Source organism: Coregonus clupeaformis, chromosome 13, assembly GCF_020615455.1.
Source record: "Coregonus clupeaformis isolate EN_2021a chromosome 13, ASM2061545v1, whole genome shotgun sequence".
NCBI lineage: Eukaryota > Metazoa > Chordata > Actinopteri > Salmoniformes > Salmonidae > Coregonus > Coregonus clupeaformis.
This window is the reverse complement of record NC_059204.1, coordinates 53282176-53300118: the sequence shown is the minus strand read 5'-3', so window position 1 is coordinate 53300118 and position 17943 is coordinate 53282176. Positions and strand designations below refer to the sequence as shown.

General features: G+C 43.5%; 1 protein-coding gene across 1 annotated transcript in view; it reads left to right on the top strand.

Annotated features, from left to right (window-relative positions):
• cblb (Cbl proto-oncogene B, E3 ubiquitin protein ligase) overlaps positions 1–17943 on the top strand; it is a 204719-nt gene that overhangs the window by 172266 nt on the left and 14510 nt on the right. The window contains exons 12-16 of the mRNA XM_041894588.2: positions 1780–2145; positions 9378–9469; positions 16075–16218; positions 16618–16682; positions 17147–17254. Coding sequence (XP_041750522.2) covers positions 1780–2145; positions 9378–9469; positions 16075–16218; positions 16618–16682; positions 17147–17254 — 775 coding nt within the window. The remainder of the gene's footprint in view (positions 1–1779; positions 2146–9377; positions 9470–16074; positions 16219–16617; positions 16683–17146; positions 17255–17943) is intronic.

Sequence of the window (17943 nt, the reverse complement as noted above, 5' to 3'; positions counted from 1 at the left end):
AACTAAGTGTATGTTATTTTTCAAAAAGCTTAAACATTTATCTAATGATTTATGCTTATTGGATTGATCGTGTCCCTGCTTATAAATATCTGGGGATCTGGATTGACGAAAAGCTATCTTTCAAAAAACGTATTGATGAGTTGGTTAAGAAGTGGGCTTCCTTTATAGGAAAAGTTTATCACGCTTTATTACATGCGATAGGTTCATTACACATCACTGCATTCTGTATCAGAAATTATGCTGGCCCTCTCTTAAATCTCATAGATCAATGCAGGTAGAATCAGGAATTCACCAGGGCAGCTAGGCCCCTTACTTTTTTCAATCTTTACTAATGACATGCCACTGGCCTTGAGTAAAGCCAGTGTGTCTATGTATGTGGATGACTCAACACTATACACGTCAGCTACTACAGCGAGTGAAATCACTGCAACACTTAACAAAGAGCTGCAGTTAGTTTCAGAATGGGTGGCAAGGAATAAGTTAGTACTAAATATTTCTCAAACTAAAAGCATTGTATTTGGGACAAATCATTCACTAAACCCTAAACCTCAACTAAATCATGTAATAAATCATGTGGAAATTGAGCAAGTTAATGTGACTAAACTGATTGGAGTAACCCTGGATTGTAAACTGTCATGGTCAAAATATGTTGATACAACAGTAGCTAAGATGGGGAGAAGTATGTCCATAATATAGCGCTGCTCTGCCTTTTTAACAGCACTATCAACAAGGCAGGTCCTACAGGCTCTAGTTTTGTCGCACCTAGACTACTGTTCAGTCATGTGGTCAGGTGCCACACAGGGACTTAGGAAAATTACAACTGGCTCAGAACAGGGCAGCACGGCTGGCCCTTAAATGTACACAGAGCGCTAATATTAATAATATGCATGTAAATCTCTCATTGCTCAAAGTGGAGGAGAGATTGACTTTATCACTACAGGGGATCCTTAATAAATACAAAAAAGCTTCCGCCATACATTACTTCATTGTTAAATGACAGACATACGAGTCACCAGACCATAGGGATGGCTAATTCTGGAGATCCCTTCGGTCTCCACTGAGTTAGGTAGATCTCCGTTAAGTTTTTTTGCAACTTGGATGTTTTGGTGCTGCTAGGGAAGTTCAGATGGCTGGTTGATGCCATCTCTCGGAGCCATCTCTAGGTTTCTTCCTAGGTTCCTGCCTTCTAGGGAGTTTTTCCTTGCCACTGAGCTTCTGCCTCTGCATTGCTTGCTCTTTGGGGTTTCAGGCTGGGTAACCCCTAGAATCGATGTTTGCGCCCGGGCAGAAATTGAATTAGCATAATAAAAAAATCCCCATCAAAATCCGTCTTTTAAAACTAGAGATATCTGGTTTTTTTTGCATGGGCTGCGTCTCAATCCAGACCTTTTGAGGTTAGCACTTTATTATTACTGCTGATATAAAAAGGGCTTTATTTAAAATGTTTACTTAACCTTTATTTATCCAGGCAAGTCAATTAAGAACACATTTACAATAAAACCTGTCAAGAGGCAAAAGGCCTCCTGTGGGGACAGGCTGGGATAAAATAAAATAAAAAATGTGAGACAAAAATAACACAGACAGAAGACACTAGCAACAGCACAAATACAACAGCAAACAAACAAAGGATGTGTGTGTGTGCGTGCAGGCATGTGTGTGGTGTGTGTGAAGTAAAACAACATGCTTCCTTCATAAAATACATTTGATTGATATGTCAGCCTGCTTTAACATTGTTTATTTCTGTGTAGTGTAAAATGAACACATGCCCTCCTTCCCCAGTCCTCTCCAGGGATGGCCAGAAAGCAAGACAAGCCTTTGCCCGCTCCCCCGCCCCCCAAGAGGGACCCTCCGGCCCCACCACCTCCCGAGCGCCCGCCACCCATCCCACCAGATGGACGTGTCTCCTTGGTCCCCTCCTCCACCAACGGCGTGCCCTGTGACCCCGTGCTACCCCCTGAGGCCTGGTGCCCCAAAGAGAGCCCCCAGGTAGACCCCCACAAAACGGGGACAGGGGCTGACCGCTCCCCCAAGCTGGCCCACTCTGCCCCATCTGATGTCAATGGTAGACCACTCAGCTGCCCCTTGGTGGATGCAGGCATTGGCGGCTTGCATCCCAGAATAGAGACCCTCATGGAGAGCCCCAAGGTAAGAGTCACTAGGGTTCTGTTAGCACATGTTGTGTATTCACAAGAGTGCCATGCTTTATATGATCATTATTTGTATTTGTATTTGTATCCTGCCAAGGCAGCAGCTACTCTTCCTGGGGTCCAGCAAAATTAGGGCAGTTATATAATTTAAAAAACATTCACAACACATTAAGTGTGTGCCCTCAGGCCACTACTCTACTACCACATATCTACAACACAAAATCCATGTGTGTGTATAAAAAATCCAATAATGTCGCTCTTGCTGCTGGTGACTCTCAGATCCACCTCTACGCAGACGACACCATTTTGTATACATCTGGCCCTTCAATCGACACTGTGTTAACAAACCTCCAAACGAGCTTCAATGCCATACAACACTCCTTCAGTAGCCTCCAACTGCTCTTAAACACTAGTAAAACTAAATGCATGCTCTTCAATCGAACGCTGCTGGCACCCGCCCACCTGACTAGAATCACCACTCTCGACGGGTCTGACCTAGAGTATGTGGACAACTACAAATACCTAGGTGTCTGGTTAGACTGTAAACTCTCCTTCCAGACTCACATTAAGAATCTCCAATCCAAAGTTAAATCTAGAATCGGCTTCCTATTTCGCAACAAAGCCTCCTTCACTCATGCTGCCAAACATGCCCTCGTAAAACTGACTATCCTACCGATCCTTGATTTCGGCGATGTCATTTACAAAATAGCCTCCAACACTCTACTCAGCAAATTGGATGTAGTCTATCACAGTGCCATCCGTCTTGTCTCCAAAGCCCCATACACTACCCACCACTGTGACCTGTACGCTCTTGTTGGCTGGTCCTCACTACATGTTCGTCGTCAAACCCACTGGCTCCAGGCCATCTATAAATCACTGCTAGGCAAATCCCCGCCTTATCTTAGCTCATTGGTCACCATAGCAGCACCCACCCGTAGTCTGCGCTCCAGCAGGTATATCTCACTGGTCATCCCCAAAGCCAACACCTCCTTTGGCCGCAATTCCTTCCAGTTCTCTGCTGCCAATGAATTGCAAAAATCTCTGAAGCTAGAGACTCTTATCTCCCTCACTAACTTTAAGCATCAGTTGTCAGAGCACCTTACCGATCACTGCACCTGTACACAGCCCATCTGAAATTAGCCCACCCAACTACCTCATCCCTATATTGTTATTTATTTTGCTCTTTTGCACCCCAGTATCTCTATTTGCACATAATCTCTTGCACATCTAGCATTCCAGTGTTAATACTAATTGTAATTATTTTGCACTATAGCCTATTTATTGCCTTACCTCCATAACTTGCTACATTTTCACACACTGTATATATATTTTCTGTTGTATTTTTTTGACTTTATGTTTTTTTACCCCATATGTAACTCTGTGTTGTTGTTTTTATCGCACTGCTTTGCTTTATCTTGGCCAGGTCGCAGTTGTAAATGAGAACTTGTTCTCAACTGGCTTACCTGGTTAAATAAAGGTGAAATAAAAAATAAAAAAATAGTGCATATGTTTGCAGAAGCTCTTATCCAGAGCGAGTTACTGGAGCAATTAGGGTTGAATGCCTTGCTCAAGGGCACATTGGCTCGGGGATCGAACCAGTGACCTTTCAGTTACTGGCCCAATGCTCTTAACCGCAGGGCTACATGCAGCCCCTGTATTGGTGGGGAGGGCTACTGATGTGGGTCTGGACAATTTATTAATAACCAGAGCTGTGAATTTAAAACGAGCAGGGTTAATTTAATTCTAACCTGAGAATTGTTTGGTGATTAAAACATAATACAACATAAAACAAAACATGAATGTTTTATTTACCCACACGTTTTCACCCCAGTTTGCATCTGTCTGTCTCTCTGCGTGTGTGTCTATCAGTGTTTGTGTTTATGTGTGGGTGCTGGTCAAGGGCTAGTGCTAGAGCCTCTGGGGTTGTCAGGTCAGAGATGCGTCCGGACATGCGAGGCCAGGGTGACGTCTGGGCATGACGCCTATACCCCCATTGTCCAAATTCCTTAACCAGTGAGAATGCTTGAAGTTGTGTGATGGGCTAGTCAGGAGGGGGGGTTGTGTGTCTATGTGTATTGGTGGGGAGGGGCTGGTGATGTGGGTCTGGACAGTTCAACTCTAAAAATGCTTAGTTGCCTAATCTTGTGATTTATGAGGGGGTGGGACTTCACACCAGGGTTTAAATATCACACCCACTGTTCTGAATGGGTTTGATATGCAGGTCCTTGGAGTTCAAATCATGTTAAATGTCCAAGACTCACAGCAAGAGACACCGTCCTGACTTATTGGAGTGATAATGGCTAGTTTGTGTGACCCCTCGTTCTTCAGGCAGCTTTGTTATGACTTTAACTAGGCTAGTGCTGATAGAGAAATAAGACCTGGGTTCTATCAGGTGGGGCTAATATACAGTTGAAGTCGGAAGTTTACATACACTTAGGTTGGAGTCATTAAAACTCAGCAAGGAAGAAGCAACTGCTCCAAAACCGCCATAAAAACGCCAGACTACGGTTTGCAACTGCACATGGGGACAAAGATCGTACTTTTTGGAGAAATGTCCTCTGGTCTGATTAAACAAAAATAGAACTGTTTGGCCATAATGACCATCGTTATGTTTGGAGGAAAAAGAGGGAGCTTGGAGGCCGAAGAATACCATCCCAACCGTGAAGCACGGGGGTGGCAGCATCATGCAGTGGGGGTGCCTTGCTGCAGGAGGGACTGGTGCACTTCACAAAATAGATGGCATCATGAGGAAGGAAAATTACATGGATATATTGAAGCAACATCTCAAGACATCAGTCAGGAAGTTAAAGCTTGGTCGCAAATGGTTCTTCCAAATGGACAATGACCCCAAGCATACTTCCAAAGTTGTGGCAAAATGGCTTAAGGACAACATAGTCAAGGTATTGGAGTGGCCATCACAAAGCCCTGACCTCAATCCTATAGATAATGTGTGGGCAGAACTGAAAAGTGTGTGCGAGCAAGGAGGCCTACAAACCTGACTCAGTTACACCAGCTCTGTCAGGAGGAACAGGCCAAAATTCACCCAACTTATTGTGGGAAGCTTGTGGAAGGCTACCCGAAAACGTTTGACCCAAGTTTAACAATTTAAAGTCAATGCTACCAAATACTAATTGAGTGTACTTCTGACCCACTTGGAATGTGATGAAATAAATAAAAGCTGAAATAAATAATTATCTCTACTATTATTCTGACATTTCACATTCTTAAAATAAAGTGGTGATCCTAACTGACCTAAAACAGGGATTTTTTACTAGGATTAAATGTCAGGAATTGTAAAAAACTGAGTTTAAATGTATTTGCTAAGGTGTATGTAAACTTCCGACTTCAACTGTATATAGATGAGTGGCAGTAGTACAAAGATGCTCTTCCCTTCCCTTCCTCAAGGAGAGGAAGGGTCAGCTACGCTCCATCTGGGAGGGAGGGAGAGATGCTCTTCCCTTCCCTTCCTCAAGGAGAGGAAGGGTCAGCTACGCTCCATCTGGGAGGGAGGGAGAGATGCTCTTCCCTTCCCTTCCTCAAAGAGAGGAAGGGTCAGCTAAGCTCCATCTGGGAGGGAGGGAGAGAGAGAGATGCTCTTCCCTTCCCCAAGGAGAGGGCTAGGGTAAGCTACTGTCCATTGATAGAGCATTTTACGGGAGACAATTTTTCAATTGAAATACAGGATAAACTGGAGGCAAAAACCCTCAAAATAGATTGTTTTTCTATTTACTTCATGCAGTGATTGGAATTGAGATGAAATTTACCCCAAACCTTTCCCCTATACTTTCCACTGCTTTAATATAGACTGATTTCACTAGATGGAATTAGTATTTGTGGTCCTGGCAACTGGACCTTTTTTGGAACACCATTATCTCTCTCTCTCTCTCGCTCTCTCAAAATTCAATATAAGGGCTTTATTGGCATGGGAAACATATGTTAACATTGCCAAAGCAAGTGATGTAGATAGTAAACAAAAGTGAAATAAACAATCCATATTAACAGTAAACGTTACACTCAGAAGTTCCAAAATAATAAATACGTGAAATGTCATATTATGTATATATACAGTGTTGTAACAATGTGCAAATAGTTAAAGTACAAATGGGAAAATAAATGAACATAAATATGGGTTGTATTTACAGTGGTGTTTGTTCTTCACTGGTTGCCCTTTTCTCAAATATTGCTGCTGTGAGGGCTCACTGTGGTATTTCACCCAGTAGATATGGGAGTTTATCAAAATTGGGTTTGTTTTTCAAATTCTTTTTTTATCTGTGTAATCTGAGGGAAATATGTGTCTCTAATATGGTCATACATTTGGCAGGAGGTTAGGAAGTGCAGCTCAGTTTCCACCTCATTTTATGGGCAGTGTGCACATAGCATGTCTTCTCTTGAGAGCCAGGTCTGCCTACGGCGGCCTTTCTCAATAGCAAGGCTATGCTCACTGAGTCTGTACATAGTCAAAGCTTTCCTTAAGTTTGGGTCAGTCACAGTGGTCAGGTATTCTGCCACTGCGTACTCTCTGTTTTGGGCCAAATTTGCTCAGTTTTTTTGTGAATTCTTTCCAATGTGTCAAGTAATTCTCTTTTTGTTTTCTCATGATTTGTGTGGGGTCTGTTTGTGTTTGTGAACAGAGCCCCAGGACCAGCTTGCTTAGGGGACCCTTCTCCAAGTTCATCTCTCTAGGTGATGGTTTGGGAATCGCTTCCTTTTATGTGGTTATAGAATTTAACTGCAATTTTCTGGATTTTGATAATTAGTGGATATCGGCCTAATTCTGCTCTGTATGCATTATTTGGTGTACACTGAGGATATTTTTGCAGAATTCTGCATGCAGAGTCTCAATTTGGTGTTTGTCCCATTTTATGAATTCTTGGTTGGTGAGCGGACCCCAGGCCTCACAACCATAAAGGGAAATGGGTTCTATAACTGATTCATAACACAACAATTACATTTTATTTCATAAACAAAGTTATGCAACACCCAATTCCCCTGTGTGAAAAAGTAATTGCCCCCTTACACTCAATAACTGGTTGTGCCACCTTTAGCTGCAATGACTCCAACCAAATGCTTCCTGTAGTTGTTGATCAGTCTCTCACGTCGCTGTGGAGGAATTTTGACCCACTCTTCCATGCAGACCTGCTTTAACTCAGTGACGTGTGGGTTTTCAAGCATGAACTGCTCGTTTCAAGTCTTGCCACAACATCTCAATTGGGATTAGGTCTGGCCATTCCAAAACTTCAAATGTGTTGCTTTTTAGGAATTTTCATGTAGACTTGATGTGTGGTTTGGATTATTGTCTTGCTGCATGACCCAGCTGCACTTCAGCTTCAGCTCACAGATGGATGGTCTGACATTCTCCTGTAGAATTCTATGATACAGAGCAGAATTCATGGTTCCTTCTATTAAGGCAAGTCGTCCAGGTCCTGAGGCAGCAAAGCATCCTCAAACCATCATACCACCACCACCATGCTTGACCTTTGGTATGATGTTCTTACTGTGGAATGCAGTGTTTGGTTTTCGCCAGGCATAATGGGACCCATCTCGTCCAAAAAGTTGACTCAAGTTTGCCAAAAAGCACCTGGATGATTATCAAGACTCTTGGAAGAACGTTCTATGGACAGATGATTCAAAAGTATAACTTTTTGGACGACATGGTTCCAGTAATGCCTGGCGAAAACCAAACACTGCACTCACTCACTCACTCACTCATATATTATCTCTATTTACTGCCCTCATAGCCCCGCTCTGCTAGCCTTTCCCTAACTGACCTGGTGTGGATGGCAGCCAGATACTGCCTGACCCATGCATGTTGCATAGGCTTTGTGACTGAAGTCCACCTCCAGCCAATTTTGCAGTGTAGAGTTCTGGTAACATTTCTACCAGGGTTGGTCAATTTAGAGCTCTTCATGGGTTTCCCCTCACCTGAATACCTGAGACCCGAACCAGGTCCAAAATTCTATCTAGGCTGATAAACATGCATTTTTTGTCACTTGGGTCCAATTGGGTCTGGTCTAGACTCGGACCTGTTAGGGTACGGGTCGGGTCTAGGTCTGGTTGTCGTCGGGTCCATTTGGGTTCGGGTCTGATTGTTCTCAGGTCCGTTTTGGTCCGGGTCTGATTGTCCTCTGGTCCGTTCGGGTTAGACTCCAACTTTTTAGACCCGAGAAGACATCTAGGTCAATTCTATTTGAACTATGATAAATTCATCAATTGAAAAAACTGTGGCCTGCAGTTTAAGGCCGGGATTCAATTTGATTGCGGGTTATAGGCATTGTGGCATTTAAAGATAATATTCCCACGTTCGTGGAGATCTCATTCCTGGTAAATTCTCAATCGGAAATTGTCTTTAAAAGCGCAATTGCTATAACCTGCAATGGGATTGAATCCTGGCTGAGTAGGTTTGGAAGCTAAAGTGGTATCTACTCTACATGACCAAAAGTATGTAGACACCTGCTCGTCGAACATCTCATTCCAGAATCATGGGCATTATCCAGACCATTATTCCTCCTCCACAAAACTTTACAGTTGGCACTATGCACTGGGGCAGGTAGTGTTCTCCTGGCATCCGCCAAACCCTGATTTGTCCGTCGGACTGCCAAATGGTGAAGGATGATTCATCACTCCAGAGAACGCGTTTCCACTGCTCCAAACTCCAATGGCGGTGAGCTTTTCACCACTCCAGCCGACGCTTGGCATTGCGCATGGTGAACTTAGGCTTGTGCGCGGCTGCTCGGCCATGGAAACCCATTTCATGAAGCTCCGGACGAACAGTTATTGTGCTGACGTCGCTTCCAGAGGCAGTTTGGAACTCGGTAGTGAGTGTTGCAACCGAGGACAGATGATTTTTACTCGCTACGCGCTTCAGCACTCGGTGGTCCCATTCTGTGAGCTTGTGTGGCCCTGTTCTGTGAGCTTGTGTGGCCTACCACTTCGTGGCTGAGCCATTGTTGCTCCTAGACGTTTCCACTTCACAATAACAGCACTTACAGTTGACCGGGGTAGCTCTAGCAGGGCAGAAATTTGACGAACTGACTTGTTGGACGGTGCCACGTTGAAAGTCACTGAGCTCTTCAGTAAGGCCATTCTAATGCCAATGTTTGTCCATGGAGATTGCATGTATGAATGAAAATAAGTGGATTACCTTAGATTTTGTTATTGTGTACTTTTGTATACTGATGTGTCCTCCTTGTCTGTCTGTGTGTCTCTCTTGGTCTGTATGTCTGTCTGCAGCCTTACTCAAATGGTCTCCATGTCAGTGATGAGTACGACATCCCTCCTCTCCGACACTCCACTCCCTTGCCCGCTCTCACCAGCAGCCACAAGTGAGTCTCTCCCTGCAATACTGTCACACACACACACACACACACACACACACACACACACACATACAATTCAGAAAATCTGTAGTCTGTAAATATTTTGGTGGTGTTGAGGGCTAGCTTGATCTTGGGTGTACAATATAGGCTACCCATTTACGTTTCCCAATTTGAGGGCAGTCTACAGTGCATTGTGTACAAGAAGCATGGTCTCGTTTTGTGAATCTGGGGCCCTGTGACACATAGGCACAGGTCTAGGCTCAGCTTACCCTCCACAAATCTTAAAGGCCCACTGCAGTCAAAAACGTGATTTTCCTGTGTTTTATATAGATTTCCACACTAGGTTGGAATAATACTGTAAAATTGTGAAAATTATGATAATGCCCTTTTAGTGTAAGAGCTGTTTGAAAACACTGCCTGAAATTTCTGCCTGTATTGGTGGGATGGAGTTTTGGCCTGCCTGCTGACATCACCAGGTGGTAAATTAGTTACTAGACCAACAAGAAATAGAGTTCCAAACCTCTGCCAATAATAGCTAGTTTTCAGTTTTCCCCTCCTAGACCACTCCCAGACAGTTCTAGCAAAATTCTTAGTTGAGAAATTGCTCTTTGCTAAGACTCTTTTTTAAAATCCTTTTGACCATTTTAATTTAAAACAATCACAGTAAAGTACTTAATTGTTACCCAGAAATAATTTGATATTGAGATAAAAACGGCTGCATTGGACCTTTTAACCTTCAAATCAAATTGTATTTATCACATGCTTCATAAACAACAGGTGTAGACTAACAGTGAAATGCTTACTTACAGGATCTTCCCAACAATGCAGAGAGAGAGAAAAATAGAAAAGTAGAACAAATTGAAAGAAAAGTGAAAATAATACCACAAGGAATAAATACACAATGAGTAACGATAACTTGGCTATATACACGGGGTACCAGTACCGAGTCGATGTGTTAGGTTCTAAACAAACCGAGTAAAACTCACGGACGATTAGTAAAGCTCAACCAATTTTATTCACCCACTGGGTCCCACAGCTGCATAAGACAACAGAACATGTTCCAAACAAATATACTCCAATTTAGGTGAACTCCTCCTTTCCTCTATACATTACATCTTAATTGCTAGGCAGGAAGTTAAGTGATGTGGGTAATAAACTGCTCCTTCTCCCTTAATGTGACCTGACCTAACCTCAACCCCATTCCTCTCTAATCCAAAACTCTCCACCCGTATCAGCGACGGCAATCATGTGATTGCCTCTCCTCTACTCAGTACATTCCAAAGCCCCCTGGCTCCTATCCAACCTTCATTGACCCCACCATATACATTCCTCCTACAGATAACCATTAACTTCTGGTGTATAAACCAGACTATGGCACTTCTCATGTCTCTAGTATAACTGATGATTAACAATATTTAAAGTTTAGATAATTGAGGTAGATATGCATTCGGAAAGTATTCACACCCCTTGACTTTTTCCACATTTTGTTACGTTACAGCCTTATTCTAAAATGTATTAAATATTTTTTTCCTCATCAATCAACACACAATACCCAATAATGACAAAGCAAAACATTTTTTTTTTTAATTCTTTGGCAAATTTATTACAAGAAAAAAAGCTGAAATATTACATTTACATAAGTATTCAGACCCTTTACTCAGTACTTTGTTGAAGCACCTTTGGAAGCGATTACAGCCTTGAGTCTTCTTGGGTATGACGCTACAAGCTTGGCACACCTGTATTTGGGGAGTTTCTCCCATTTTTCTCTGCAGATCCTCTCAAGCTCTGTCAGGTTGGATGGGGAGCGTCGCTGCACAGCTATTTTCAGGTCTCTCCAGAGATGTTAGATCGAATTCAAGTCTGGCCTTTGGCTGGGCCACTCAAGGACATTCAGAGACGTGTCCCGATGCCACTCCTGCGTTGTCTTGGCTGTGTGCTTAGGGTTGTTGTCCTGTTGGAAGGTGAACCCCAATCTGAGATCCTGAGTGCTCTGGAGCAGGTTCTCATCAAGGATTTCTCTGTACTTTGCTCCATTCATCTTCCCTCAATCCTGACTAGTCTCCCAGTCCCTGCCACTGAAAAACATCCCCACAGCATGATGCTGCCACCACCATGCTTCACCGTAGGGATGGTGCCAGGTTTCCCCCAGATGTGACGCTTGGCATTCTGGCCAAAGAGTTCAATCTTGGTTTCATCAGACCAGAGAATCTTGTTTTTCATGGTCTGAGAGTCCAAGCGGGCTGTCATGTACCTTTTACTGAGGAGTGGCTTCCTTCTGGCCACTCTACCATAAAGGCCTGATTGGTGGACTTCTGCAGAGATTGTTGTCCTTCTGGAAGGTTCTCCCATCTCCACAGAGGAACTCTGGAGCTCTGTCAGAGTGACCATCGTGTTCTTGGTCACCTCCCTGACCAAGGCCCTTCTCCCCCGATTGCTAAGTTTGGCCGGGCGGCCAGCTCTAGGAAGAGTCTTGGTGGTTCCAAACTTCTTCCAGTCAAGAATGATGGAGGCCACTGTGTTCTTGGGGAACTTCAATGCTGCAGAAATGTTTTGGTACCCTTCCCCAGATCTGTGCCTCAAGACAATCCTGTCTCTGAGCTCTACGTTGTTGCCTACCCTCACCACCTGGGGGCGTCCCATCAGGAAGTCCAGGATCCAGTTGCAGAGGGAGGTGTTTAATACCAGGGACCTTAGCTTAGTGATGAGCTTTGTGGGCTCAATGGTGTTGAACACTGAGCTTTTATCAATGAACAGCATTCTCACGTAGGTGTTCCTTTAGTCCAAGTGTGAAAGGGCAGTGTGGAGTGCAATAGAGATAGCGTTATCTGTGGATCTGTTGGGGCGGTATGCAAATTGGAGTGGGTCCAGGATGACTGGAATGATGGTGTTGATGTGAGCCATGACCAGCCTTTCAAAGCATTTCATGGCTGAAGATGTGAGTGCTACGGGGCGATAGTCATTTAGAAAGGTTACCATGGCGTTCTTGGGCACAGGGACTATGATGGTCTGCTTGAAACATGTATGTATTACAGACTGGGTCAGGGAGAGGTAGAAAATGTTAGTGAAGACACTTGCCAGCTGGTCAGCGCATGCTCTGAGTACGCGTCCTGGTAATCTGTCTGGCCATGCAACCTTGTGAATGTTAACCTATTTAAAGATCTTACTCACATCGGCTATGGAGAGCGTGATGGTCCGGAAGAGCTGGTGCTCTCATGCACAGTTCAGTGTTGCGAGCCTCGAAGCAGTGGAAACGCATTCTCTGGAGTGATGAATCACGCTTCCTCATCTGGTAGTCCAACGGACAAATCTGGGTTTGGCGGATGCCAGGAGAACGCTACATGCCCGAATGCATAGTGCCAACTGTAAAGCTTAGTGGAGGAGGAATAATGGTCTGGGGCTGATTTTCATGGTTCGGGCTAGGCCCCTTAGTTCCAGTGAAGGGAAATCTTAACGCTACAGCATACAATGACATTCTAGACGATTCTGTGCTACCAACTTTGAGGAAGGACCTTTCCTGTTTCATCATGACAATGCCCCTGTGCACAAAGCGAGGTCCATACAGAAATGGTTTGTCAAGATCGGTGTGGAAGAACTTGACTGGCCTGCACAGAGCTCTAACCTCAACCCCATCGAACACCTTTGTGATGAATTGGAACGCCGACTGCGAGCCAGGCCTAATCGCCCAACATCAGTCCCCGACCTCACTAATGCTCTTGTGGCTGAATGGAAGCAAGTCCCCGCAGCAATGTTCCAACATCTAGTGGAAAGCCTTCCCAGAAGAGTGGAGTCTGTAATAACAGCAAAGGGGGGACCAACTCCATATTAATTACCATGATTTTGGAATGAGATGTTCGACAAGTAGATGTCCACATACTTTGGTCATGTAGTGTATGTTGGGAAAATTTTATCCTAATCAGGGAGTCAGGAAATCCATCCAATCCCAGGCCTTTTCTCTTACATCCTCTTCCCCTCCACTCTTGCAGTGCTTTGCAGTTGATACAAATGGCCTCGTACCAATACTGTGATATGGTTGCTGTAGGATCCAGTTATGATTGCACAGTGATTTGAGCTATCTGATTGGCCAGCACAGTAGGCACACTCGATTTAGCCACAGATCTCCCGGTCTGCCAGGTAGGCGGAGTTTGTCTTTTTAGACATATGAAATGGTTCAAACTGGGAATACTTTGCCTGCCCGGTGCACAGGACTTCTGAATCAAGTGCACCTACCACCAACAGGGCTTCTGAATCAAGTGCACCTACCACCAACAGGGCAACAGGCCTTTATCGTTGGTGATCGACTAGGAATGCCTTGAAGATCGACCAGTTGGTGACCACTACCAGTATGGTTACATTTCATATTATATACTATAGTCAGACTTACTATTATTATTCTATTCAGAATTTCAGTCAATCTGTCTGCAGCAGTCTATCAACAGCTTTGAAACATGTTATACAGGACTTGTAGCACATCAAAATATTTGAAGATAAATCATGTAACCCCTTCTACCACCACCTCACATGTTTAAAATGCTTTCAAGCCAGAACTGAAAATGAGGCAATGGCTTTATCTCAATACTCTACAGTGGCCTCCTTTACTTGTCTCCTTTCCTTCTTTCCTTTTCTTCACCCGGCTTGATCCGACACTAGTAGGATAGGTTCTAGCCAGTGAGAGGAAGCCACTGTTGAGTATTGAGACTAGGCTTGGGCGGTATCCAGATTATCATACCTTCATACCGACCTTGTGCCGTATTCGGTAATACCGGCACTGAACACAAGGAGCGCTATTTTCAAACCCCACTCTGCCTCTGTAATCCGAAGGTTAGCAATGCTAACAAGTACATGTAAAAACCCATATAGAATGCTAACTAAATGCAAAAGTTATACAAGTAACAAAAAAATGCTACTCACAGTTTGCTGCACGCACAAAACAAATATTAGCCAGCAAGGCTCTTGATCCGGGAAGGGATTTTCTGCTGTTACCAAGCAAAGCTTTATTTTGGAAGAAGTTAGCCACTTAGCTAGATAGCTAACTAGCTACTAAATTAGCAAACCAAAGCATTTGCCACATTTTAGACAGTAAACTTAATAGTTATAAGATATCTCGCTGGCAAACATTTAGTTGTAAATTCCATACTGTAACTAGATCACCTGACTTGTGCTGAACAACAGTGAGTGACTCACAAGGCTCTGGTCTCTCGTCGTTGTGTGCTTGTGAACAAACACCACGTGGCTGGGGACTACCGGTAAGCTTCATAATGAAACATTATGTGACAGGTGAAATGAAGAATGCGATCTTCTTTATCTCCTAACGAATAAGTTGACTTGAGGGATTTACTTAAAAAGTAGCAACAAATATTCACATTTATTTAAAAAACTTCAAAGAAATAGTATTAACAGTATTCAAAAACCATCCCGTGGCTATTTCCAAATAACCCATTATACGGTATATACGGTATACCGCCCAAGCCTAATTGGGACACCGTGTGTCCTACTGACCTAGGTGCGGCAGGGGTTGGGTTAAATGCGGAAGACACATTTTGGTTGAATGCATTGAGTTGTGCAACTGACTAGGTATCCCCTTTCCCTGTGGTACTGCTTGGCCACTTGATCTAATTTCCTGTTGGTAACGCTAGGCTGGCTGTCTCTCTCCAGGTGGTTGAATTCTATTGTGTATGATGTTATTTTTTTCTGTGGTATTATTGAGTTCTGCTGGAAGGTCAACGTGAAGCTTATGAATGTCTGCTGCTATTCCCATTAACCCTGAGGAGCTAAGGGACAGACACTGTTCATCCAATTTGTAAGTCGCTCTGGATAAGAGCGTCTGCTAAATGACTTAAATGTAAAATATAATGATTGAGAGTGGTTCTGTGAATGTTGGCTGCAGAATATCTAATTCCCTTTTAGCTGACAAACACATTTGATTAGGTATTTCTCTATTGTGTTGCACAGTGGATGTTATGGCAAATAGTGCAGTGGAGCTATCATGGCAGCTGCTGGACACTGAACAGTAAGGCCACAGGGTGAAGCCCTCTGTCTCCCTCCACGTCTGTGCACACAAAACACTCTCTCTCACACACACACACACACAGCCATGGAACTGTTGAGGTCATTTCCCAAATAAGCACCAATAAAATCTGTTAGTGCTAATAGACATTTCTCCTCTTATGACCTATGAGTCATTATTGTACTTGACTGGGACTAATCACAGCAGGTTTAAGTAGTGAAGGTTAGATTGCAAGGTGAGAGCCATTTAATCGTTTTCTGGTAGATTTGTTGTGTCAGTGCTCTCTAGTTGACACTTTCAGAATAGAGCTATTCTGCATTTGCTTATAAATTGATGTTAGTGCCATAGTCTTCCCATATTTGTGGCTGGCTGAATTAGAATTCAGTATTCATAATTTATATATACATCATTGTATGAAATGGGATATGAATTACACCATTACTTGCCATAGGTGTCCATTCACCAACTGTCCTAAATGGTATGGCTGAAGATGAAGAGATATTCAGAAACTATTAGTAGCACAATGGAAGTTTGCTAGGAAAAATCTATATTTTATTGTTAAAACCTGTATGGTCTTAAAATGTAAAATGTTTGCTTTGTCTTCCAGACACCTCAATCCTTTCACCACACCTGGCGTTGGGAGAGTGAGAGGAACAACAGAGCGTGTTGAAGACGAGTATCAGATCCCTTCATCCCACCCGGTGTGCTTACCCCATTCCCCAGTCTGCATCTCCGTCCGGATCCCTAACAGGTACCAACACAGAGGATGCATCCCAAATGGCACCCTATTCCCTAAATAGTGTACTTCTTTTGGCCAGGGCCCATAGGGAATAGTGTGCCATTTGGGATGCAAACATACTTTTAATCTGGAATAGAGATACAATAAATAGGTGAAAAAGCTGCCAAATGTAGATTTGGTCGAACTTGTAGGAGTAGCATGAAAGGGAAGAATGAATGCCTGGATCAAGCTGGATTTCAACTATTACTCAGCAAAGATCGACCTGCTGTGTGGCACAACCACCACCTAGGATGCTGTGCAGTATAAACAGTCTTGAGTTGGTAAAAACCCCAAAATCAATGTATGGACAAATGTTAATGGGGAAAAAATTTAATATCCCTCTATTTCTTTCCTTCCCCCCCCCCCCCCCAGAAATCTAGAGAATGGCTCCTCGGAGTCCTCAGCAGGGGAAAAGAAGCACAAGCCCTATGAGCATGGTAAGGCTGAAGACCCATTTAGCAATACATAATACATGATTGGAAATTATGCAGACAATTACATTGACGGAAGCCACAATCTATCTGCAATATTAAAGCTGATCTACCACCCCCCTGCCAAAAAAATAAATAATAATACATGATACATGATACAGTACCTGTAGACAGAGTCAAGTTCTACACCTGATCTACCAGTAGTTGGCTCTGCATATTACTGGAAGTGTTCTGTGTAAAGGAAAACAAAGCTGATGGTGTTGTTAGTGCTTAGGGCTCATTGTCATCTTCATTATCTTATCATCCCAAATGTGTTCTTGTGTCCGTCCTTTGGCCAATACGACCACAGAGTAATATCTTAAACATAGAAAGAGGAGGTACCGGCCTAAAATAGAGTTTCTATGAGGATAGGGAAGTGGGTGCCTAGCCTGCCATTCCCGATCATGTTAACCGGTCCTTGTGATTCTCAGGTGGGAATTTTGAATCGGAGGCGTTGCTCTCTGGGGCAGCTCGTGCCGCCCTCTGTCCCTTCCACAACAGGACGCCCTCAGACTACGACATTCTACTTCCCCCTCAAGGTAGCCCCTCACCCCACCACTCCCCACCCTTTAACCCCTGCCTGTCTGTCTGTCTGTCTCAGGGCTGTGTAAGCTTTGGTTTTTGGTACGTTTTTCAGACAACTTTAAAAACACACATAGAAGCCCATACGGGAAAAAAATACATTTAAAATATATTTTTAGATACACATTTTAGGATACATGTGACATATTATATATATCATGGAAGGTATTTAAAATGTATATATGAATGTAAGTAAAATGTATATCACAATCAATATTCCCTCAAATGTTTTTCAGCACTGAGCACATTTCAGGTCTGCTGAGCACAAACTTGAACGTTGTGAAAATTCTGTGCAACTTCCAGCGCGCGTTTACTATAAACACTGAGGCTGTACCCACTTTAAGTTACAGTTTTAACAGTGGCCAAGTAGGCTACTGTGGCTATTTGATCATAATGTAGGCCTACCAGAGTGGCCTACCATCAAAAACAATAGAGAAAATGCATCCCATAACATTTTTACATGGAAACAGCTGTTCTATCACTCAGCCTACAGGAGCAGCCAATGTGTGGTGTTCAATGTAGGCCTACATTCCATGAGACTTTTGAAAAAAACATGCAGGGCTTGACATTAACCTGTTTATCCACTTGTCCTTCAGACAAGGAGGTGACTGAAAATGTTGTGTTGTTTGATGCAAGAAACCACAAA